Raw genomic sequence first — 23,951 nt, 5'->3', positions numbered from 1 at the left:
AGTGTAAGCACTTTAGACGCATCTTTTAAAGTGGCACCATGCCAGAGACCCTGCACACCATGACAGATAGCACAGAAGATAGTGCCAGCGCCTCGTGGCTTCCTTCTACTGTGCTGGGACTTATTTTACCTACATCCGAAGAAGGCCATTAGTTTACTTGTAGAGCAATGCCTTCAACCCGCTGAGTTATCCCATTACAGAAGCGTCGGATTCCACAGAATACCACAGCAGTGGCAGGATGCATGACCAACACTACATTTCATAGGCAGCGTGCTTCAGCAGGAGTAACCCCCCTCCCAGCCCGCTCATTGATTAATACAAACACTGGCAGAGAGCAGCCGGCTTACCGTACTGGAAGCTGAGGCGTGGGAGCAGCTCCTGGGCGGCCGCTGCCAGCCCCACCAGGCACAGCGTGTGTAAAGCGGGGATCAGCCAGCCCCGTGTCGCCCCCATGTCCTTGGCTCCAGCCGTGCTGTGCGAGTCCTCGCCGCATTCCCTCCGGACAGTCCTGGTGGGTAAACCCAAGTCACAGGGGCAGTCCGAGCCGGGGAGAAGCGAGCTCCGTGTGCCGCCGCCGCTGCTGAAAGCTTTGCTAGAGCCCGCCTCCGTCAGTAACCAGCCCACACACGCACGACGGCTCCAGCGACCTGCAAGAGGCAAACATGGCAGGGGGAGGTGAGGCTGCGCAGAGCTGCGAGCTGGGGCTGAAATCAGGGGCGAAACCCTGCCCACTACCTGTGCGAGCTGTGGCACACAAAGCGATAGGGACACAAAAACACAACTGCAAAGAGCCTGAAAGGAGCAGGTTTAACTCTCCCTGCAGCCGTGCCACAGCACAGCGCGGACTGCAAAGAGCCTGAAAGGAGCAAGGAAGAGGTGACCCAACGTCCCGCTCCGACCGCGCACAAATGGACGAATCTTCCGACGCTGAAAAAAAAAAAAAACAAGCCCACCACGTGTGAAAGGGGCGGGGCTTAAAAAAAGCGAAAGAAGTGAAAAAAACACGCCCCGAATCGGAAAAAGACGGGGCTTGTTTGGAGAGACAAAGCTCTTCTCCAATGGCTGACCAGCATTTAAGAGGCCAGCCAATGGAGAAGAGGGAATAAAAGGGGCGGGTTAAAGCCCCACTCCTAAAACATTAAATCTCGCGAGCGAGACTGCGCAAGCGCAGCCTTCGCTAGCCGAGACCTAAAAAGTGCCTTCAGGGTGTGTAGGCAGGGGAAGGGCACTAGCCAGTGACCGGAAGCTGTAGTTGGGCTAAACTCCTCCACACGGCATGAACAGGCAAGGCAGGACGTGAAGATATGCTGATCAATGAGAAGCGTGTAAATTTAGAGCGACTTTGGAATGAACCAATGGTAAGTTCAGGTAAGTACTGAGTGGGTTCTAATCCCCTTTTAAGATGAGGTATAATAATACAAGAGATTTCGCAAGCTCTGTGCAGGTGAAACCTAAAAAGAGCCCTTTAAGCGGGACTACATGCTGCTGCTCTGCATTTTCTTTCTCCCTTCCTTTCTGTGTTTATGGGTTTTGGATGTTAAAGGTTTTATGAGCTGAAAATGGAGTCATAAAGTGAGTCTTCAAATTTAAAATGAATGCCATTCTGATGGACAACGCAGCTTTAGAAACTATCACTTTAAAATGCAGCGCGCTGAATTTAATTAAAGCGGATCCACTGTCTGCTCCTGCTATATTATACATTATTATGCTGTTCACATTACCCATAAACATTAAAGTATTTTTTCAATCTGTAAAATGTCTTAAATATGTGATATTAAGAAAGCAGATTATTTGCAACAACGATCACAAGTTGAAACGTTTTGTGTTTTAAAGGAATAGATATTCTTTCATCTGTTTCATGAACCATGCATAGTTTCTTCCTGGTGGTCTTAACGTTTGTCAAATTATGAATGTGAAACTAAAATTTGAGAGACAGTGAAAAGTTATCAAACCATACAGTCTTTATATGTTAATGGATGTGAAAATGTGAAAGCATGCACTGCATTATTCATTTCTTGTGTTTGCAGCTCCCCCCCCCCTCCCCCTCCCGAACTGTTCACTGAATTACAAACGAACACCATTTAAGATGGCGCAAGCTGTGTTAATTAAGTGGCGTAGAGACTGCTTGAGCTGTCTCTTCATTCTCATGGACTAAAAAAAAAAAAACATAAATGAAAATACATATATGTACATTCATAGACAGCCTTTGTATGAAGTCTCTCTTTGTAGTCTGTTTCACTGTCATAGACTTTGTGCTTTCTGCCACCACAGCATACATTATGGAGCAGTGGTTCAGCCTGCTTCAGCTATTTGCTATTGTGCACTGTGAGTGGGTGGCGTTTTACCTGATCAAACGCACAGCCACCCAAAGGGGGTCGCTTCAGTGCCTGTAAGCTTATAACATTTTTCTGCCAATGTTTTTTTTTTCTCCATTCTTTTGTCCTTTTTTATTTGTCATCTTTGTATGATTACTCCATATAATTAGGTTATGGCGATTAAAAGCCTGTAGCACATTTTCTTTTCACCAACAAGAATTCAATTTTTCTGTTATGTACTCTAAAACTTAAAAGGGTTTCTATATCTGTTCTAAGTAGGATTACCTGCTAGGAACCACCCATATATTTTTCTAATAAAATAAAATGCAGTGGGTAATTTATTTTAAATGTAAAATTTGTATTTTAATCATCTGGCAGCACATTTCAGGGATGGCATGTTTTCTTTTTGTTTTGCGTTGTTTGCTTACAATAAATTATGCAATATGTGACCATCGCAGCAGCTTGCCAAATCCAAATATATTGTCTTGGCCAATGTTTGGTTTTCTTTGATCCCAGTTTTTAAGCAAAGAATTGCACTCTTTGGTTCAAGTACAGGGTTTCGCCAGTTCCATAACTTTTTTTTTAATGATAGTTATAATTAACTTTCATGGTGCCACGAAACGCGCAGTTAGGAAGAGTTTGTGATAGCCGCTTTATTTGTGGTCGAAGACACTAGGTGAGAGGAAAGCAACGTGACCCTGTTTGAAAACCCTGCACAGATTTGTGTAGCTTTGATTTTGTAGATTTCTGTAAAGATTGGGCAAAGGATGAAAAAGTTAGGTGGTGTTCCTTAATTTATGATTACCCCTTGTAGTTCCATCGACTAGACGAGAATTAATTGCTTTGAACTTTCCCGAAAAGATTACTAGGTCCAATCTGGAAAGACTTTGTAGATTGGTGTACATCTGTGCAGTGATTTTTTTATTTTTAAAGTATTATAACAAACAATATATTGCTGTTTTGTTGATGAATTGGTTAACAATCGGATTTGAAATGCAATATCACATCTGATTATCTTCTACGCCCTTTTGTGTACTACAGTGTTCTCCCAGTTTGCAAATCACAAAGTGAAAAAAATAGCAACTGTCCTTTTAACTCTTTAACTTGGGGGGTGAAACAATGTGACTGGATTAATGCAACTTGAGGAGAAAACAAAAACGTGTGTGCTTGCTGTGGGAGGACAATTCTCTTGGTTCCTACTAAACACTTGTATGCAGTACTTGTTGCCAGCCCTCCCACAAACTGCTGGCTATGAAGCGTGCAGAAAATAGGGGTGTCATCCTTTCCTGCCCAAAGGAGGGTTACTGCCTAAAGTCGTGGTCCAGGGGCAGCTTCATCTGCTCAGCAAGCTCAGAGTCTGCTGATGGCTATTGAGTTACAAGGATAGCCTTGAGCTACCCTGGGCTTTTTCCACCTGGCAGAGTGCATGTGGAGTTGGATTTGATCTGCTGTGTCCCCCGCATGTCACAGTGGTCGTAGAGGGTTGTGTGGAGGCGGCGGAAGCCTTTTCCTATGGAGATTTAAAGTATTTAAACATAAAGAGCAGCACTTCTGAGATGCAATAGTATTGCTCTAGTATTTAAATCAAGGACTTAAAATTTGTCAATTATTCTACCTATCACAAAGGTTCACAGCATTCTTTTTAAAGGAATAATAATCGCCTTGATCGAGGCTTTATTCATAGAAAGAAACATGTCGGCTGTGCATATTCTGATAAAAGAAACGCTGCGAAATTATGTGAAATGCACAATAAAAAGGAGATTGAAGATGAACTTGGAATGTTATTGAAGTGCTCTAATTGTATGCATCCTACCCTGTTAGTTTCAGTATTTATGTAAGGTTGTTCCATTTGCTGAGACGGTATTTCAGCTTGAAACAAGTGAGTGGCAAGACGTTCTGGACAGACACCACTGCCTGACTGTTAACAAGTTGGGGATATTTTTAAATACGGGACATTTTGAAGGACGTTCTTTTAAATCTACCACTGCTGCCCACCTCGGAGTAGAAACTATTAGTGCCTAGGAGGACAATCATTGTTACTGAGTGGAGCAGCCTTTATAATCTAAATTTGCAGATGACCGCATAAATGATATTCATGGCATTCCTGGTGCCATTACATTTTACTGTTTGCATCCAGAATAACATCGCTGACACCACAAGTGCTTCATTTCTTTATAGTAATCCAAGGAACGCAAACGTATTGTTTTCCATTCACAGCTTTCCAGAGTTCTTTATTCCTTTACTTTGTTTGTGTTCAGACATTTTAAAAAGATACAAGATTTTGATGATACGTTTTATCGGCGTAAGTACAGCCATAGACTTTGTGGTGTGTGTGTGTGTTTTTCATTTTTTGTTTTTAATTTAAGAAAAGCATTGCCGCTGTAAAATCGCAGATGGTAACATAAGGGTTATAAAGGCTATTTTTCTCTTTTAGAATTTCATATTATCGTATGTGGGCTGGATTCCATAATTGCAAGAAGATGGATGAATGGCATGTTGGTAAGTTATATATTGTTATAACAAGGAGAGTGGTATTAGATCATTTAAATATGCTGGTTACTTGTTTTACAGCAAAAAATAAACTTTTCTAAAGATGCCTCAGTCTGATTGAAGGATACGTTGCACATTTGTATATTTTTGTAGATTAAAATGCCTGCATTGTTATCGTACGGGCTATTCAGGTCTGTTACGTTAAATCGGCCCATACGAGGATTCTGCATACATTTTTTTCATGCTTTCTGCATTTGATATTAATTGGTGATGATGCTCACTAATGTAGTTTTGCCTGGGAAAAAAATTTGTATTTGGAGTTTGCCATTTTTCTCGGCAGAATGCTCCGAGGAATCAACCTAAAACTAGCCTTCATAATTGCTTACTTTACTAATTGTAACTCCTACTTTTAGAGGTGATTACATGTGAAATATATATATTTTGAAACAGTAAGTTCTGTTTACTTGCTTACTGCTCATACAATATCCCACTGCCTTCTTTATAAATGCAATAGCTACTGTACAGCCTTCCACTTTGACGCCAGAGAGGTGATGTACTGTTTTCCTATGAAACGCCTAGCAATTATTTTGCAGTACTTATTGTCCATATATTGCTTAGTTCTTGTTTTGCTCTAATTAGGCGAACAGCATGTTGCCGGAGTTATATGATGTGCTCAGTTTCTGACATTCATTTTCAGTCTGATTGTTCAATGATTTATTTGCTCTTCATTATGAGAATTTGATTGACCATCCTAAACGTTCAGTATATTGGAGTGCAGCACAATATTAAAAAGAGGAGCCCCTCTTTCACCCTCAAAGCTTTGTTTATGCATATGTATAAATATATTTTCATGAACTAGCCTCTCCAATAAAAACTTTGGGGGTGGATTATTAAATCGGAACTTTTCTTGCTCTGGCAAGGGCAATGATGGGGATGTGTGCAATCTTAGAATTCCAGGTTTAGCCAACCCCTAACGTTAGATTTAGAGTGAGAGGGTAGGTTGTGCGCGGCTTTCTAACCAGAAGTAGACTGGTCTAATGTTACACTGAAGGCAAAAACTAAATGGTAGGCCACATAATTGTCAGTCTGTAGAGTTATGACAATAAGGGGTTTCATTCTAAATGCCTGACAAGTTGCTGTTCAACCCAGCTATCCGGTTTAGAGCTAGACTAGCACGCCATGTGCTGTGCACAGATGCATTGCCACTGCAATGTTAGTTTGTTTACTTTTTAAATGTTTTTGCTGGAGTAATTGTATATTAAATATATGGTATTGACTACTACTCTTCAATTATGTACTTAACACTACAAGTGGCATGAGAATTTCCTTTGACCTAGTAATACCGTAGACTGGGTTTAATCTGTTTTGCAGCTCTGTTTGTTTGCTACCTTGATTAATTAAATCCTGTTTCTATGAACTTTTCAAGGTTGAGCTCTAAGTGGGAAGCCACCATTTGGGTTACTGTGTGTCCTGGATAATCTTTTGAGTTACGCTGTCTCTAATAAAATCTAATGAATAAAACACAAGTACAGAGTAAGAGATAAGAGATGCATGGAAAGCACAGAATGCATAGAAAAGGTTAATAGTAAACTAGCCATGGTTAGCAGAATGTAGTTGGTTTGGGATTTTTGTTCAATTGTTGGCTGACCGTGACATTGCTGAATCTAAAGTGGTCTAGCTCTTGATTTTATCCAATACCCTGTCCTGATTTAAAATATATATGTAAGATGTTTGTGTGATTTAAAAACGCAAAGAAGTGCTTCATTCAGACCCATGAATGGGGTTCCGATAGTTGACTAATATTTTGACTCTGCAGCGTACAGATGCCTGTTGTGTTTCTGGCATGCAGTGGGATTGGATATTTGTAGCATGCTCTATGTTTCCATTTTTGAGTTCTTCTGAGCCGGATTTCCAGGTCAGAGAATTTATGGCTAAATTAACAAAAAGGGTTTAATTTTGAATGCATATTGTGCGACATGCTTTGCGTAATTGGCTGCTCCATGGTCTACCAACAAATGAGTTCTATTTGAAAAGAAATAGACACTTTTAAGCCGCTGACTTATTGGAGGTCTGTATAAACTTTCAATTGAGAATTAACTCTAAAAGCTGCTTTATATAGTACAGTCAACCCATGTGGGCTGTGAGAGGAGTTGTGATCTACTGACTTTGCAGCTAACTTTCTTAGTTAAGGAACAGTTTTCCAATCCTGGACTTGACACCTTCCTGAAAATCTTGCAATTCTAGGCAAATTGTAAAAATGTGAAATATAATTGTCTAATTCAAAGAAGCAAGTTTCAACTTGAATGTACTCTTCTCAGATGCTCCCAGCTAGTTTAACACTAGAAAAATGCACACTAGGTAGTGTTTGAACATTACATGTTTTTTTCTGCCCCTTTTGAGCAGTAATTTCAACCCTTCCTGAGAAAAGATGTTTTTTTTTTTTTCTTCTTGCTTTTGACTTTACTCTATCCTTTGGTTGTCCTCTTTGTCTTTCCTTTTGGCACAGTCTTAATGTTTTGCTGGTTCTGTAGTAGGGGATCTCTGTGTATAGTCATAATCTATGAATAATCCCCGCCCATGTGCGGGGACCCCGGAGCAATCAAAAATATCTCTTAAGCTGTCCCGCATTTGCAAACCTGCAAAGACACTTAAGAGACAGACAAAATAATACAGCCTAATCACAACAAGGCTGCACTGGCCAGCACTTCCTCTGAAGTGAACACAAAAGCCAAAATAAAGTTTAAATGTCATTTTTATTCACATTTGACATGTTCCTTTATTATCTCACACTCCCTTCACCAAAATCCCTTTAAACAATAGAGAGGAAGGGGTGGACAGACAAGCCCTATAGGCTGTCATTATGTGTCTGCTAAAGGGATACCGTGCCTTTAAGAAACTCTCCAGAGACCCCCGGTATCCCAGGATGCACAGCCAACCCAAGTTACTTTCAGTTCTTTTTTCCGGCTCTTGCTGGCAGGACCCTGGAGCATTAGCTCTTCATTTTTTTTGAGCTTTTATTCATTTTGAGTGATTTTTTTTCTGGATTTGAAGTTTCATTCGACGTCTTTGGCCTTTCTCTACATTCTGCTGTGGTTTTTTGGCAGAATTTCTGCAGTTTGCTTGCCTCTATAGCATCGGATTTGAACACCTGTTTAGCAAGTGCTTTGACTGCGGTAGGTCATAAAGGCCAAAGCTGAAGCTCACAGAGTTTGTCTTCTGTGCTTGCCTGTGTCTTATGTTTGACACCTGTTTAGGCTTCTTCTTCAGCCCCTGGGTAAGGAGAGGTTAGGTCCTCTACCACGTCCCATGCTGTGGCCTCGGGGGCTTTCCCCAGCCGGTCAGCATCGAGGACGGCGACGTCGAGAGCAGGTGTGACGCCAATGCTCTCCGTCGCCCCAAGAAAAGGCCCACGTCAAGGAGGCTGCTGAGTCATGACGTCGAGAGTCATGACGTCGAGTGTCATGACGTCGAGTGTCATGACGTCGAGTGTCATGACGTCGAGTGTCATGACGTCGAGAGCCATGACGCCGAGAGCCATGACGCCGAGAGCCATGACGCCGAGAGCCATGACGCCGAGAGCCATGACGCCGAGAGCCATGACGCCGAGAGCCATGACGCCGAGAGCCATGACGCCGAGAGCCATGACGCCGAGAGCCATGACGCCGAGAGCCATGACGCCGAGAGCCATGACGCCGAGAGCCATGACGCCGAGAGCCATGACGCCGAGAGCCATGACGTCGAGAGCCATGACGTCGAGAGCCATGACGTCGACGCGGATGCTTGACGTCGACGCTGATGCTTGACGTCGATACTTGACGTCGACGCTGATGCTTGGCGCCGACGCCGAGGCTTGACGTCGACGCCGAGGCTTGACGTCGACGCCGAGGCTTGACGTCGACGCCGAGGCTTGACGTCGACGCCGAGGCTTGACTTCGACGCCGAGGCTTGACGTCGACGCCGAGGCTTGACGTCGACGCCGAGGCTTGACGTCGACTCTGATGCTTGCCGTCGATACTTGACGTCGACGCTGATGCTTGACGTCGACGCTGAGGCTGGGCGTCGACGCTGCGGCTTGACGTCGACGCTGAGGCTTGACGTCGACGCTGAGGCTTGACGTCGACGCTGAGGCTTGACGTCGACGCTGGTGCTTGATGTCGACGCTGGTGCTTGACGTCGACGCTGGTGCTTGACGTTGATGCTTGGCGTCGACGCTTGACGTTGTTGCTTGATGTCGATGAATTGCCTGCCGTCGGTGCGATGCTTGACGTTGGTCCGAGGCTTGACGTCGATGCATGGCTGGACGTCGATGCATGGCTGGACGTCGATGCATGGCTGGACGTCGATGCATGGCTGGACGTCGATGCATGGCTGGACGTCGATGCATGGCTGGACGTCGATGCATGGCTGGACGTCGATGCATGGCTGGACGTCGAGACGATGCTTGACGTCGAGACGCTTGGCGTCGCGGCGCAGTGGTGCTTGACGTCGATCGCCGTCGAGGCGCGGTGATGCTCGACGTCAAGGTGCAGAAGGAGGTTCGACACCGCTGTGGTGGTGCCGTCGCAGTGCTGATGACGTCGCAGTAATGGTGAGGTCATGGGTGACGTCGAGGGGTCATTACTGGCGCTCGATGGCTAGGTCCGGTTCTGGACCTCGCTCTGTTGTGGGCATACCATCATAGGCGGGGACTTCGTTTTCCCGGCAGCGTCGACTCTCGACGCTGAGCTGGCGCCGAGGGACCCTTCGGAGTCTGGGGCTACTTACACGTGGTCCGCTCGGAAGCGCGGGACTTTGGTCCCCTCGCTTAGCAGTGTCTGCGTACCGGCTCACCATCTTGGTCGCCTCCTGCTCCGCCCCCACGGGTGATACCACGGGGATGCCGCAGAATTCTCTCCGGCTCATCTCCCACTCACCGGGGGGCCGGTGGCGCCTCGGCCGGCGACCCCCCCCCCCCTCCGTGGAATCTTGATGTCCCTAGCACGAGGTCTCGTGTGGGGGTGTCGGTCCCATGGAATCCGCTGTCTTCCATAAGGTCCCGTTGTCACCGTTATGGAAGTTCTCGGGTCAGGCATGCCAGGGGGGCCTCTTACGTGAATAGGGAGATGTGCTCTCCTGTTCTTACGAACCTCTGGCTGGGCCGTTGTGGTGATCCCTGTGTGCGTTCCTTCACCGACGTGTGGATCTCCTGCCCAGAGACAGGGATAGTCTACAGGGCATGATGGTTGCGGATATATATATCTATTCTTAGGCTCTGCAGCAGATGTTTCGCTTCAGGCGCATCCCGGGCTTTGCCGTGGGTTTGTTCTACGGCGACGTTCTTGTCTTCGACGGAATCTCTGCAGCCTGCGCAGTAGTGTGTTTCTACTCTCCTTCTCTGCCGCAACTCTTGTGCTCCCATGCGGATAGCGAGGCGCCATTGAGTCATTTTGGGGCTGACCGCCGTGCGACTCTTCCGGTTTCCCTCCAGCGCTCCCTCCACCTCACTCGCGCTCTGTGCGCGAGTTGTAGAAGGAGGCCACCTCCATCTTCCAGTGAAGGAAGATAGACTCGGCTCCTCTGGGACGGACTGGACAGGGATGGTACTCACCGTTCCTTCTAGCGTGCAAGGGAGACATGACCGAGTTTGGACCCACGTTCGGCGGGCGACAAGCCGACTCGTGGGATCAAAGAGTAGTACATTCCGGTGGGGGTCTCTGCATTAGGTTTCCCCTCAACCTCCTCAGGGTGACTGGCTATGCAGCGGGGAAAATATCGCGAGTTCCTGTTTTTCACAGTGGGCAACGGCCATTATCATTGCTTTGTGCCTCCTTTCGGCCTGCAGCCGACACCTTGGAATGTTCCATACGCTAGGCCGTGGTGGTTGCGCATATGAGAGTCACAGTGGCTTTGTCTCTCCGTTTCTGAACGGCTGGTTGATCAAGGCAGCTACTTTCAGGTAGCGCGCCGGCATTTCACTTGGACTCTTTCTCTCTCTCTCTCTCTCTCGCTCTCTCTCTCTTACTTCGTTTGGGCCTCCGCACCGACCTCACAAGGTCTGTCGTGACTCAACGGCTGTGTGCCCTTCGGGGGGGGAGACGCTCTTCGATCCTTCGTAGGGCTCGAGTTCTTGTATTATTACCCTCCCCCCCCCCCCCCCCCCCCCCCCCCCCCAACGGTGGGGCAGGTCTCGTCTCGGACGATTGGTTGGTCAGGGCACACTCCTTTCAGAAGCGCAAGCGCACTCCCTCCAGACGTGCGTTCTCTTGCACAAGCTGGGGTGGCACGTCACCATGTCCAAGTCGGTCCCGGCGCCGTTCCAGTGCATATAGTACGTGGCGGCCTCCATTTCTACGCTGTCAGTAAGCGTGTCTCCTTCGGCGGAAAGACGATGGTCACTCCTTCGGTAGGCTCAGGCCCTTGTGACCGCTCCATCGGAGGGGCTTGTGACGACGAGATTCGGCTGTCGCTGCATGCTCTTCACTCGCTGCAGTGGTGGTGTTCGGGGGACAATCTCCTCAGTCGGGCCCTCTTCACAGGGGGTATGGTCGCAGACGGAGATGACTTACCACATCAACTTTTTGGGAAACTCAGAGCAGTACCCTTGGCCCTGCAGGCGTTCCATTCCTCCTTCAAGGCAGACTCCCTGCTCGTTCAGACGGACAATCCTACTTCCATGTATTGCATCTACAAGCAGGGGGGCTCCCGTTCACGCCTGCTGTCTCGGGAGGCGCAGGCCATCTGGTATTTGCTAGTGACCAGGAACCTACCGATCACGGCTACCCATTTGCTGGGAGTGCAAAATGCCCAAGCCGTTGCGCTCAGCAGGCTCGTTCACGAGAATCACGAGAGGGTGCTAAACGGCGACGTGCTGATAGACGTCTTCGCAGAGTGGGGCTCCCCGGATGTCGATCTGTTCGCTCGGGCAGAAGACAGCAGAGGCTGCGACTTCGCGTCCAGGTACTTCCGACCAGGGACGCTGGGGAAAGCTCTCTGGATCAGCTGGTCTAACGGCTTTCTCTACGTCTTTCCACCCTTTCCCCTGATATCGGCGGTGCTGATCGAGCTGTCGCGATCCAGAGCCAGGATGATCCTTTTGGCTCTGGAGGGGTCGAGGCACTGGTGGTTCACCGACCTTCTTCACCGGTCTGTTATTCCACGCAGGCGCCTGCCATGTCGGCCGGACCTTCTCACGAGGTTCGGATGACAGATGGTTCCCCCGATCTCTTGTCCTGGAGTTTGGCAGCCTGGCTCCTGAGTTAGTGCAATATGGACACTTGATTCTGCCTCGAGACTGTATGGATATACTGAAAGAGGCAAAGAGACCGTCTACGAGAAATTCTTCTGCCTATAAGTGGAAGAGATTTTGCTTATGGTGCAGGGCAAAGGACGTTGACCCTACATCCTGTAGAGAAGATGCTATTCTGCCTTATCTGCTGCAGTTGGCTCCCTCTGGGCTTAATTTTCAGTCTATCAGGGTTCGTCTCGCAGCTTTGACTGCGTAGAGAAAGGGCCCTTCCCAACCTCATTTTTCCACATGCCTGTGATTACGGTTTTTTTGGAAGGTTCGCGTAAGGTGTTCCTCCCTGTTAGACGACCTTCTCCACCATGGGTGTTGACTGTGGTGTTGTCCAGATAATGGGGGAGCCTTTTTGAGCCTATTCATAAGGCCTCCTTGCAGTATTTGTCCTGGAAGGCTGTTTCTCCTTGTGGCGATTACATCAGCCAGGAGAGTAGGTGAGATTCAGGCTCTGTGTTTTTAAGAGCCGTATACTGTATTCCATGCTTCTAAAGTGGTAATGCGTACTCAGCCTAAGTTTTTACCTACAGTGATATCTGATTTCCATGTGAATCAAATGATAACTTTGCCTACGTTTTTTCAGCATCCCTTCTCTCCGGCGGAGAGGTCTCTGCGTTCACTTGCTGTGCGTAGGGTGTTGACCTTCTATCTCGATAAGACAAAAGGAATCCGCAGGTCGGATCCACTGTTGGTGAATTATGGTTCGGTAAGAACTGGTCTAGCTACCTCAACACGGTCCCTCTCCGGATGGATTGTGTCCTGTATTCAGCTTTGTTATCAGAAAGCTAATAAGACGTTAGGGGGTAAGCCTACAGCACATTCGACTAGAGGCAAAGCAGCGACTGCAGCTTTGCTTCAGAATGTTCCAATTGCTGACATTTGTAAGGCTGCCACCTGGAAGTCGGTCCATACGTTTACAAAGCATTACTGCCTGGACTCTGATGCTAGGGCAGATGCGCAGGTTGGACAGGCTTCGCTGAGGAATTTGTTTGCACAGTGATTTGTTGGTGTTTGGTTCTTACTCCACCGCTGTTTGTTGGTTGGGATGGGCTTGCCATTCTATTCATAGATTATGACTATACACAGAGATCCCCTACTACAGAAGGAGTAGTTTCTTACCTGTAACTCCAGTTCTGTAGTAGGGGTATCTCTGTTATAGTCATAAGCGACCCTCCCTCCTCCCCGGTGGAGTAACCTGACGGTATCAGGCCTGTTGTTATACACCTTCAAAAAGAACTGAAAGTAACTTGGGTTGGCTGTGCATCCTGGGATACCGGGGGTCTCTGGAGAGTTTCTTAAAGGCACGGTATCCCTTTAGCAGACACATAATGACAGCCTATAGGGCTTGTCTGTCCACCCCTTCCTCTCTATTGTTTAAAGGGATTTTGGTGAAGGGAGTGTGAGATAATAAAGGAACATGTCAAATGTGAATAAAAATGACATTTAAACTTTATTTTGGCTTTTGTGTTCACTTCAGAGGAAGTGCTGGCCAGTGCAGCCTTGTTGTGATTAGGCTGTATTATTTTGTCTGTCTCTTAAGTGTCTTTGCAGGTTTGCAAATGCGGGACAGCTTAAGAGATATTTTTGATTGCTCCGGGGTCCCCGCACATGGATGGGGATTATTCATAGATTATGACTATAACAGAGATACCCCTACTACAGAACTGGAGTTACAGGTAAGAAACTACTCCTTGTAGGAAGCTGGCTCTTTATATGGTATATCAAAATGAGATATATCATGCAAAGAGTCTAGGGGTTCCCTTATGAGTGCACAGAGGCTTGCTCTAGTAATCCCAAGGTGCTCTTCTAGGAGGTAGTGTGTTCGAGCAGCCTAAGGCTTATCAAAGAGGAGTGCAAGAAATCAACAAATACATCAGTAGTCAATAAGAGATATACACACAACTAAATAAGGACTTCCACTCCAATTTTTTAACATTAGCAGTATTGTTATATATGTTTAGGCACCAGAATCAATTCAGTCAGGTAAGTACGTTTTTGAAGAGAAATACTTTTGAGTAAAAAAAAAAAAAAATTGCAATTTCTAGAAGCTGCCATGTTATCCTACGGGAGGAAAAGTGCGTGCGGCATTCAGGTACAGTACAGCGACTTACGGGACCAATCTCCAAGAGTTGAGGTGAGTGGTGGGCAAGGCCCAGGACAGCCCCAGTAGAACACCAACAGCGGCACTAAGGCGGCTGGGTGCAGAAGTGCAAAGCAGCATCTGGTGCCCAGTGTTACTCAATGGGGAACGGTCTTTTCGAAAAGAGGCTGCAGGCTTTGACTGGGAGGTCAGTCTTGATGAACCAACAGGGGGGCTCAGGCTTTATGATGCTCTGGTACGAGGGAACACCTTTGGTCCTCTTCTCCATGTTATAGCGGCAACAGGTGAAGAGGTGTCCTTAGGCATTGAGTTTTCCTTACTGGAGCAGTCACAGTCGAGGGGGCCTGCGTGCAGAGGCTACAAGTGACGTCAAAGTTCACTGGGGGTGAAACCACAGTGTACTTCATCTCTGGAGGGCTGGGGGACCACAATGACACTGTTGGCCCACTTAAACTCTGGCTTGGAGCGACAGTTGCAGTGGTGGCCTGAGGCATTGGGTTCTGTGGCCACAAAGTCCTCTCAGGAGTCTTGGGGTGCCTGCAGGATGCAGGGAAGCAGTTCCTCTACTTCACAGGAGGTCTTGGCTCCTGTGTGAAGTGCTGGCAGGTCTCCCGGGCTTTGGGGACTCAGCAGCTGCATGACAAGTCATCTTTTGGCACAATTGTCAAAGTCAGCAGGCAGACTGGCAGTTGCTGGGTCTTCTGTTCTTGCGACTTCACGTCCATCTTTCAGGTTGGCAGGATCCGATTTTCTGGTCCAAGGGGCTCCCCTAAATACGGAGTTTGGGGACGTGTAGGGTAGCATGCCAATGGGCTGCTGACTCTTGGGGTGACCATGCCCCCCTATATGACCACTTCCTTTGGGAAGTGGGCATAACCCGGTCCCACAGTTCCTAAGTTTCCCATCACAAAGATGGCCACTTCTGAGAAGTCGTACCTACATCAGGGTGGTACTAGCCTGGGGGTGGGCACGCCTACCTGACTAGCTAATTTTCCAGCCTGTGGAATTGCCAAAGGACTCTGAAAAAAGCATGTTCGCTTCCTCTCCTGTGAGGGGAGCCAGACTCTCATTTCTAAGGCAGAACCTCTTTGAAGCTTGGTGGCCTAGGAGTGCTAATCAGCAGTTCATCCTGTGGGAGGGGGTGTGACATCCTGCTCCCGTGCAGGCTTTTGTCTCTGACCTCCTGAGAGCTGAGGCTCTCGCTCTAGAGGGTCAGAAGCTTGTCTCGGGTGGCAGACTGGCAGAGACCAGTCGGCCAACACACCAGAGGTTGGTAGGTTTTCAGAGAAAACCTCAAAGGTGCCCTCTTCATACATGTATTACTAAATCCAACACTGGAATTAGAGTGGATTTATTAGTACGAGATGTTTGATACCAAACATCCCTATCTTGCGTGAAGCCATCATGTAGCTGGGAGGCCTGTTTTTACCAGTGTCCAGGACATGTCTTAAAATTGCTTCCCTCACTTGTACTTGTAGTAGTGGAACTGACCAGCACAGGGGCATATCTGTTCATGCAGGTATGCCCTGACATGTAATATGAAGCACTCCGCCTTAGGACGGTAAAGACCTGCTGTAGGGGTGACTTACAAATACCACGTGCAGCGTTAGGGGACATGGCACACAGGAATGTGTCATGTCGTGTTTTCACTTTTGTCTGTACCAAAACACGCAGCCTGCAGTGGCAGTTTTGCTTTTGCATGTGTTTGGTGAGGGGTCCCTTAGGCTCGCACAATTTGTTTGCAGTTCTTAGTGGTCCTCTTTAGTACCACAGGTCCTAGGTATCCGGGGTACCATATATTAGGGACTTACAGAGTGCTAAAGGTTTCGACAATTGGGGGAACAATTGTACAGTTTTGGGAAAAAGATCTGGCACTGGGGACCTGGTCAACAGGAACCCAGTGCACCTCCATTCGAAATCACATCAAATACCAGGCAAAATGTGGAACTTTCCTTCACTGGTTTTCCGAAGCCATTACATCTCTTGCTCTAGAAAGAAAAAACCTCCATCTGCAGTTTCTGTCTTGCGCATTCACACACAAATATCTTCTTTGACAGAAAATTTCCAGGTAATGTAACAGGATTGAGAGGGCAGCAGACTTCAGAAGGATATCTCCCAGTCTGTGCTCTGAGGATCCCATCAACAATATGTCTAATCCTCAAGCAGTTCACAGCATCCTTTCTGCCCTTTTGGACCTGCACAAATCAGAGATGTTTGATCAACATTAGCATTTGAGCATCTCACTGTCACTGAGATCACACTTTACGTTACAGAAAAGAATATTCTATAACTGTCTGGAGTCCAACCTCATCTGATATAGTTTGCAGACTTGAAAGACTGTCGGTTCTGCCTGTTTATTTTCATAGAGCAACATTTTGGTTGCACTAGTGCTTACAAAAACAATGAATGCAATAAAAATGAAATCACATTTTCAACATAGTCATTCAAGGAGTTTGACACTATTTAGGCATGGGGATACCGCTTGAGAGGTCATGTTCACCAGTATTTGATTTTTCATAGATTCACATGGTTGAATCATTCCTTGTGGTTGAGCTTGGAGTCGCACAGTTACCTTTAAAAAATAAGTATCTGTTTTTGAAGTTCTAAGAGGCCAATAATCAATGTAATTTTAGTAACCAAACAACTTTAACGCGAAAGACCAAAACACCAGCCAATCCTATTCAGGACTCTGACCACCAGACGCCTCAGAAGTCACCATATCTCAGATTGTCTTCTGCATGTCATAAAAAGGAGTCCTACTAGAGCTCTGCATTGCCGCCTTGTACAAAGTGAGCTTAGCCTCCGCTAGCATCTTTTCTTCGAGGATAGTTGTCTTTATAATTTCTTTCAGTTCGACTTGTTGTTTCAGCATGGAGCTTGCCAAAGAAAGCCCTCTTGTAGCTAGTATGTGGATGTTCCCAACATGGAGTGAATTTACTGCCTCTACCATCATTATAATGACAAGTACTGCAAGATTTGCAATGTTTTCTGCAAAAACCTTAAATGATAACACAAAAGACATTGCAGGACTCTATTGACACACGTTTGCTGAACGTTTTTCAACCTATTAAGTCTTCGCCATCTACCTATGAACTGCAGTAACGGTCAAAGTACACACTTCACCATCAACACAACTTCAACATCAAGGTCCTTTTCGCATGTGTTTCAGTTATTGTAGTATGGCACTCTTGATGTAACATTTACCCAAAGTGAATGCACTATCCTGAATTCTGTAGACTGAAGATTAGGCCTGGTTGCTTATTTCCTGGAGACTATAGCACTTTGAAAAGAGCTTCACCAGAGGAAGCATTGCCACGCAGAGCCATAGCTCCCCACTGTGGAGCTGACTTTGCCACTATACTTTAAATCAGACAAGAATATTCTGCTACTGTATGCTGTCCAACCCCTTCTGATAAGTTTGCGGACTTGAAAGACTGTCTGTTCTGCCTGGTTATCTTGATACTCACAGCAACCTTTTGGTTGCACTAGTGCTCTGTAAAAACAATGAATGCAATAAAAGTTAAATTACATTTGCAACACAGTCATTGAAGGAGTTTGACATCATTGAGGCATGGGGAAACCGCTTGAGGCATCATGTCTCCAGTATTTGATTTTTCAAAGATTCACACACTTGAATCATCCCTTGTGGTTAAGCTTGAAGTCACACAGTAACTTTTAAAATAAGTATCTGTTTTTGAAGTTCTGCGAGGCCAATAAGCAATGTCACTTTAGTAGCCAAACCACTTTAAAGCGAAAGACCAAAACGCCAACTAGTCATATTCTGCACTCTGATCACCAGACCCCTCAGAAGTCACTGTACCTCCGATTTTCTTCTGCATGTCGTGGAAGGTAGTCCCATTAGAGCTTGCATTGCCTTCTTGTACAAGTGAGCTTAATCTTTAGTAGCGCTTTTTCTTAGAAGATGATGGTCTATATAATTTGATTTCACTTAGACTTGTTGCTTCAGCATGGAGTGATCGTCAAAGAAAGCCCTCTTAGAGGCAGTATATATTTCCCCACAAGGAGTGAATTTACTGCCTATACCATCATTATAAGGACAAATACTACAAGATTTGTTATTTTTTCCGCAAAAACCTTGAATGATACATAAGGTCCTCTTTTAAGGTTGCTCCGAAAGAAATTATTGACGGAGGCTCCAAAATAAAGCCTTGATCAAGGGAAGGTGCCTAATGTGGAGATGTGAGCTGAAGACCTGGCCTCTACATCTGGGGAGCTCTCGTGTGAGGCCTTAAAAATGTTTGAGAATACAGACAGGCTGTGAAATCATGGTCTTTGGTGGGGTGTCAAGTAAAGTTGCAGCTGCTGGACAGTCTGCGACTCTGCAGTTGACAGCTTCCCTGTGTCCACTTTAGATAGCCTCTTAATCGCCGGCGACCCTGACGATGATTACTACAACAGCACCATCGATGACCAATCCAATGACTTCAGATTGCATTTCCATCAACAATAGTACATCAGAAGGAGGAGTTTTTTTGTTGGTTTTACTATGGAAAAAGGATTGCCATCCACAACAATAACTTCAGATATCTCTCCAAGCAAGGTGTCACCCCTTCTGACATTCTGGAGACCAAAGATGATTCTTGAGACAAGAGTCCAAATGACATGGCTATAAGCCCAACACAGCTCAGAGTAAAAGGAAAGGGCCAGCTGATAAGAAATTCACCGGGCCCTGTAGGATGGGGGACCCAGGGCCAAACAATGGCTCCGGAAGTGGCGCCCCATTCACATCTCCCCACCCAATATGTACTTAAATCAACCCCAACCCCTGGAGTCATTATACTAAAGAACAAATGCCGCTGCCATTTTGCCATATTTTGTCCCCCATGATCTGCAGGAGTACCCCCCCCCCCCCCCAACCACAAAGACTGGGGGCACTGAGTATCCCTACCCTGCCTCCCTGTATTTAAAAAAATATATATATATCTTTTCAGGACAGAGGAGTAAGTCACAAAGTCCTGTAATGGCCGCCGCAACATTTGCTTCGATCGTCACCCAAATAATATAAAAACAATGTGGCGTAATGGCCAGAGCTGCTGACTTTGGAGCTTGAGAACCAGGGTCGAGTCTTGGCATTTGCTCAACATCCTGTGATTCTAGCCAAATTATCCAATCTCCCCATGCGTACAAAAAATGAGTGTGTCCTTGTGTAATGTAACTGGGGCTCATATAAAGCGCTCCCAAAACTTTGGGTCAAGTTTGTGATGTATAAAAACTACAAAAATTGCACCCAGCCAATCGGAGAGCTCACTCCTACAGAAGCGAGGCGGCTCAAGGGCAAAAAACCCCTTAGGCCAATCGTAACGCTTTATTTTTTTAAGTTGTGCTTGTGGGACTCTAGTGAAAGTCCCGCAAACCCAACCGTCCAGATATACAAATATTGTTAAGTATGTGCTGATGTTTTGGGACAAATGCACTCTTACCCCAAACTCAATAAAGCTGTATATTAAGTTTAAAAGAAAATTAGTAGTGCAAAATGGTCACGTGCCATTAAAGAAAAAGATTTCTTTTTTTAACAGATGTCACTTTTAAACTATGAAGATGGCGTTCTGGATCCTAGTAGCATAGTCCCTTTGATTGACGGAGGAACTGAAGGATTTAAAGGAAATGCCAGAGTTATTCTACCTGGCATGACAGCTTGTGTAGAGTGCACGCTTGAACTCTATCCACCTCAGGTAAGTTGACACACTGATATTCACCAGCCTTCCATTTTAACTTGTGTATTTCATTTACTAAACATTTTTCTATTACAGATTAATTTTCCTATGTGTACCATAGCATCTATGCCAAGGCTGCCTGAACATTGTATTGAGTATGTCAGAATATTACAGTGGCCAAAAGAACAACCCTTTGGAGGTGAGAAACTGAATATGAAACTTTATTAAAGAACACAAATACATAACAATTGTATGTATTCTTCTTATCAACTTTATAAATAACAGTTCGATTAATGTCCTTGCTAACTAAACACTCAGCACTTGTTTATGAAACCTTCACCTCAAATTAATATTTATACAATACATAGTAAACAACTCCACCTAAGGCAAGGGACTCAATGGGGCAATTACATTTTACGGTGTCATCATCCACCACTACATGGCATTTACTGTTTTAAAGCAGTACTTATAACAAAAATTACATTTGTGATGACCCAATTAAATTAGGTAATGTGTAACGATTTGTTTTGTTTCCTATTTACAAGGAGACATATCCTGCTGTTAGATCACTTCCATTAACAAAGCTAGCTATGCATCTGGCCAGCAATCATTACCAAATAAAAGCTTAACTTGTTGGATTCGCGATTTAAGTGTATTGTGTATGGTAGAGCAAACATTTCAAGTACTTGTTCTGATCTTTCTTAAAGGCTGATCAACAGCCAGATTAGTAGCAACTGGTGGGGCTGACACTGTGGTGTCGGGGAAAAGGAGAAATTATTCCTGGAAGGTGACAAATGTTCTAGGATGGGTGAAAGAAGATGCTGTTGGTTGAATGATTGTATGGATGATTGCATGTACTCAGTCCTAGACCTCTCTTCATACTCACAAATCACATCACACATGTGGCAGAAGGGCAGGTTATTTTGTTGATGGTGCAGTGTGTAGGAACCAATGGAGCATTCCAACAAATACGTGTTCTTCTCTGAAGTTACAATATTGGGCACTGCTACCAGCTTTACATGCAGCTCACCCAGACACACTCTTAAGAACAAGTGAAATGGTTGTACCACCCCATTGTGTAAATCTCTCTGCCTTTTTACTTTTGATTTTCTTCATGGAAGTGCCCTGGAAAGTTTTCTGGAATGGATTTTCAGACTTACTTACCTCCCTCCCCCAGTATGTGGTGCCTTGATATGAGTTTACATTCCTCACAGTGCTGTCAGCCATGAAGGCCCTGGCTAAATACCTTGTTTTAAGCATAAATTCATTGTATAATTTGCCCACAGATAAAGGAATTACAGCTCTTTTTCAGGGTATCCCTCTTTGCACCAGTTTTCCGCTACAAACCCATAGCTACAGAAATGCTTTGATGACGTGTCTTATGGCTATCAGATGTAGGTTTCTGGGTGGGTTTTTAGTTTTCCTATTGAATCAGATTGTTGGTGACTGGTGGAAACTTTCAATACTTTTTTGTTCTTTTGATTAACGTAACCATCGCAAATTGTGACAACAAAGACCATGTATGCACATTCGAAGAGTGTAATATTTTATTTATCATTTTTGAGGAAGGCGTACCTAAGGCTTTATCTCTCATGAGTGTTGACCCCTCGCCAGTTTCAGCAGTTGTAATGGGATATTACACTATGCACATCTGCGTATATACAAAATCTGTATCAACTTGTAATATGTTTCAAATTTATCATGCAGTTTGTACTTTTTAATCTCCGCTTTTTTGTCTGTCTCTTTGTCAAAATAATGGGAACATTACTGGTCTGGTGCTGGTTGTATCCTTCTGAAATGTACTATAAATTATTTAAAAAATATCGATCTATGGGTTTTGCAATGTGTAATTAGATGTAGCTAGATTAATAATTATATGTTCGAGGCATATGAGCTGCAGATTACACACTGGATGTTTGCAGTTGTTTTTCCTCTTGGAAAGTCTTTGGAAGTCACGAGGTATGTGACTCCTCCTTTGGATCGTATTGCGCATGGGCTTCGGCTCCATCCTCAGATTGTTTTTTTCCGACATCGGGCTCGGATGTGATCTTCGCGCTCCGGTTCCGAACAGTTTCCAGTTCTTCTGATCGGCGCGCAATCCTCCCCCCCTTTCGCAGTATTGTTTTCAATCGCGATCTCCACACTCGACGCGACTCATCGTTCGAAGTCTTCGATTCCGGTCGTCGACGAAGGCCCTCGGGCCTACCCAAGCTCCGGTCCTGGCTGATGGAAAGGACTCCATTCAAAAAGTGTCCTCGATGTGGGTCCAAATTTCCCCACACCGATCTCCATGAGGTGTGCAGCCTCTGCCTCTCCCCTGAACACGAGACTCTCCGGCGTGCAAATCCTTCCGGTCCAAGAAGACCATTCGAGACCGATGGGCGAGGAGAACCATGGGACACTCGTTGACAGTGATCCCAGACAACATCTTTGGAGAAGGCGTTGATGCTCCAGAAGGACAGCACACTGAAGAGGGCCTTGTCAGCGCCTCCGAGGCCGACGACTCAGATGTCGAGGACATCACTCCGGCACAGAGGGGCATGAGTACCAACATCCACCCACACCCTCGACGGCATCGAAAAAGGCTTCGGTCACGCCTTCGCCCTCTGGCCTAGGCACGACCAAAGACATTGCTTCCCACACCTCGTCTTCGGGCCTGGTTAAGAAGCTTCTGGCGGCTCGGGCTCGAGCCAGCCTACCGTCGGTGCTGAGAACACTCCTCCGCACCGGCGCCGAAAAAGAAAATGGCCTCCTCCTCCGCACCGAGCTCCACACAGAAGCACTCTGTGCCGAAAACAAGCACCAGTTCCTCGGTACCGACACCGTCCCCGGAGCTGAGCAAAAAGCACAAAGCCATCGACACCCACACCTCGAAGTCGAAAGTCATCTCGGAGCCGAGTAAACAACCAGCCATCTCGAAGCCGCACTGTTCAAAACAACGAACTGATGCCGACTCCCAAGATTAAAAAAACCTACGGCCCGACGCTTTCGGCGCTGACTGATCGGCCACTCAATGAAGAACTATTTCGGCCTGATCCACTACAAAAACACTTGTCAAGGACCCTAAGACTGGACATTTGATGCTCTGCATCAAAAAGAGACCGCTGGACAAGCCTGCCCCAGCTCCACCTCCAAAGAGGAAAGACTTTGCTACCTCCCCTTTGAGAATACCTTCACCCCCTCCTCAACCTCCTCCTTCTCCTCCCCCACCTCATCATTCCCCCCTCAACCTCTCCGGATGATGACGATGTCTAGGATGACACAGGGGACGATCCCCATGACCAACCCACAGGGGACCCCACTCCTACAGGCTCCCCAGACCCATGGGACGACTATAACATTCCAGACATCCCTAACGTCCCGCAGGACGATCTCTACCCTTCAAGACCATCCCCCCCGGAAGACACAATGGGGTTTAACCAACTACTCCATAGGGCTGCACACTACCACGGAGTGGATCTCCATACGGACCCCATGGAGGAGGACTTCCTCCTAGATACCTTCGACACAACACACAGGGCCACTTACATCCTGCCCATGCTTAAAGGCGTTATCAAGCACGCGCCGGAGGTCTTTAAAGACCCGGCCAGGGTCATCAACCCTCTCATAGACAAGATGTATAAGGCCGCCCCTACAGACCCCACCTACATCACAGGGCCAGCACCACTAGACTCCCTAGTAGTGTCCACTGCAAGAAAGCGTGCAAACTCCCAGGCATCAGGCGCGGCACCACCACCTGATAAGGAGTCTAAACTCTTGGACGCATCCCAGGCTGCCAACATATGGCGCATCGCAAACATACAAGCGCTTTTGGCGAGATATGACAGGGCACATTATGATGAACTGGAAGCCATAATGCAACACCTCCCTGACAAATACAGAAATAGAGCCAATGAGCTAATCCTGGAGGGTAAAACCATCACCAACACCTCCATTCGCTGTGCCCTAGATGCAGCTGACCCTGCCTCTAGGGCAATTAACATCCGCCTCCTCCTCCGTCGGCATGCCTGGCTACGAATTTCAGGTTTCAAACCAGAGGTGCAGGCTTCCATCCTGAACCACCCCTTTGACCAGGAACATCTGTCCGGCCCAAA

The 23,951-nt window shown here is 46.4% G+C and overlaps 1 protein-coding gene across 3 annotated transcripts in view; it reads left to right on the top strand.

The window, feature by feature from the left end:
* UBA3 (ubiquitin like modifier activating enzyme 3) overlaps positions 1-23,951 on the top strand; it is a 304,096-nt gene that overhangs the window by 98,137 nt on the left and 182,008 nt on the right. For all 3 annotated transcript variants that reach the window (XM_085624784.1, XM_085624783.1, XM_085624785.1), the window contains 4 exons: positions 4,574-4,617; positions 4,750-4,814; positions 19,720-19,875; positions 19,954-20,056. In XM_085624784.1, the coding sequence (XP_085480910.1) occupies positions 4,574-4,617; positions 4,750-4,814; positions 19,720-19,875; positions 19,954-20,056 (368 nt within the window). The remainder of the gene's footprint in view (positions 1-4,573; positions 4,618-4,749; positions 4,815-19,719; positions 19,876-19,953; positions 20,057-23,951) is intronic.

This window comes from Triturus cristatus, chromosome 9 (genome assembly GCF_964204655.1).
Source record: "Triturus cristatus chromosome 9, aTriCri1.1, whole genome shotgun sequence".
Classification (NCBI taxonomy): Eukaryota; Metazoa; Chordata; class Amphibia; order Caudata; family Salamandridae; genus Triturus; species Triturus cristatus.
Note: the sequence above shows the minus strand (reverse complement) of the source record. Positions and strands in the feature narration are given on the sequence as shown.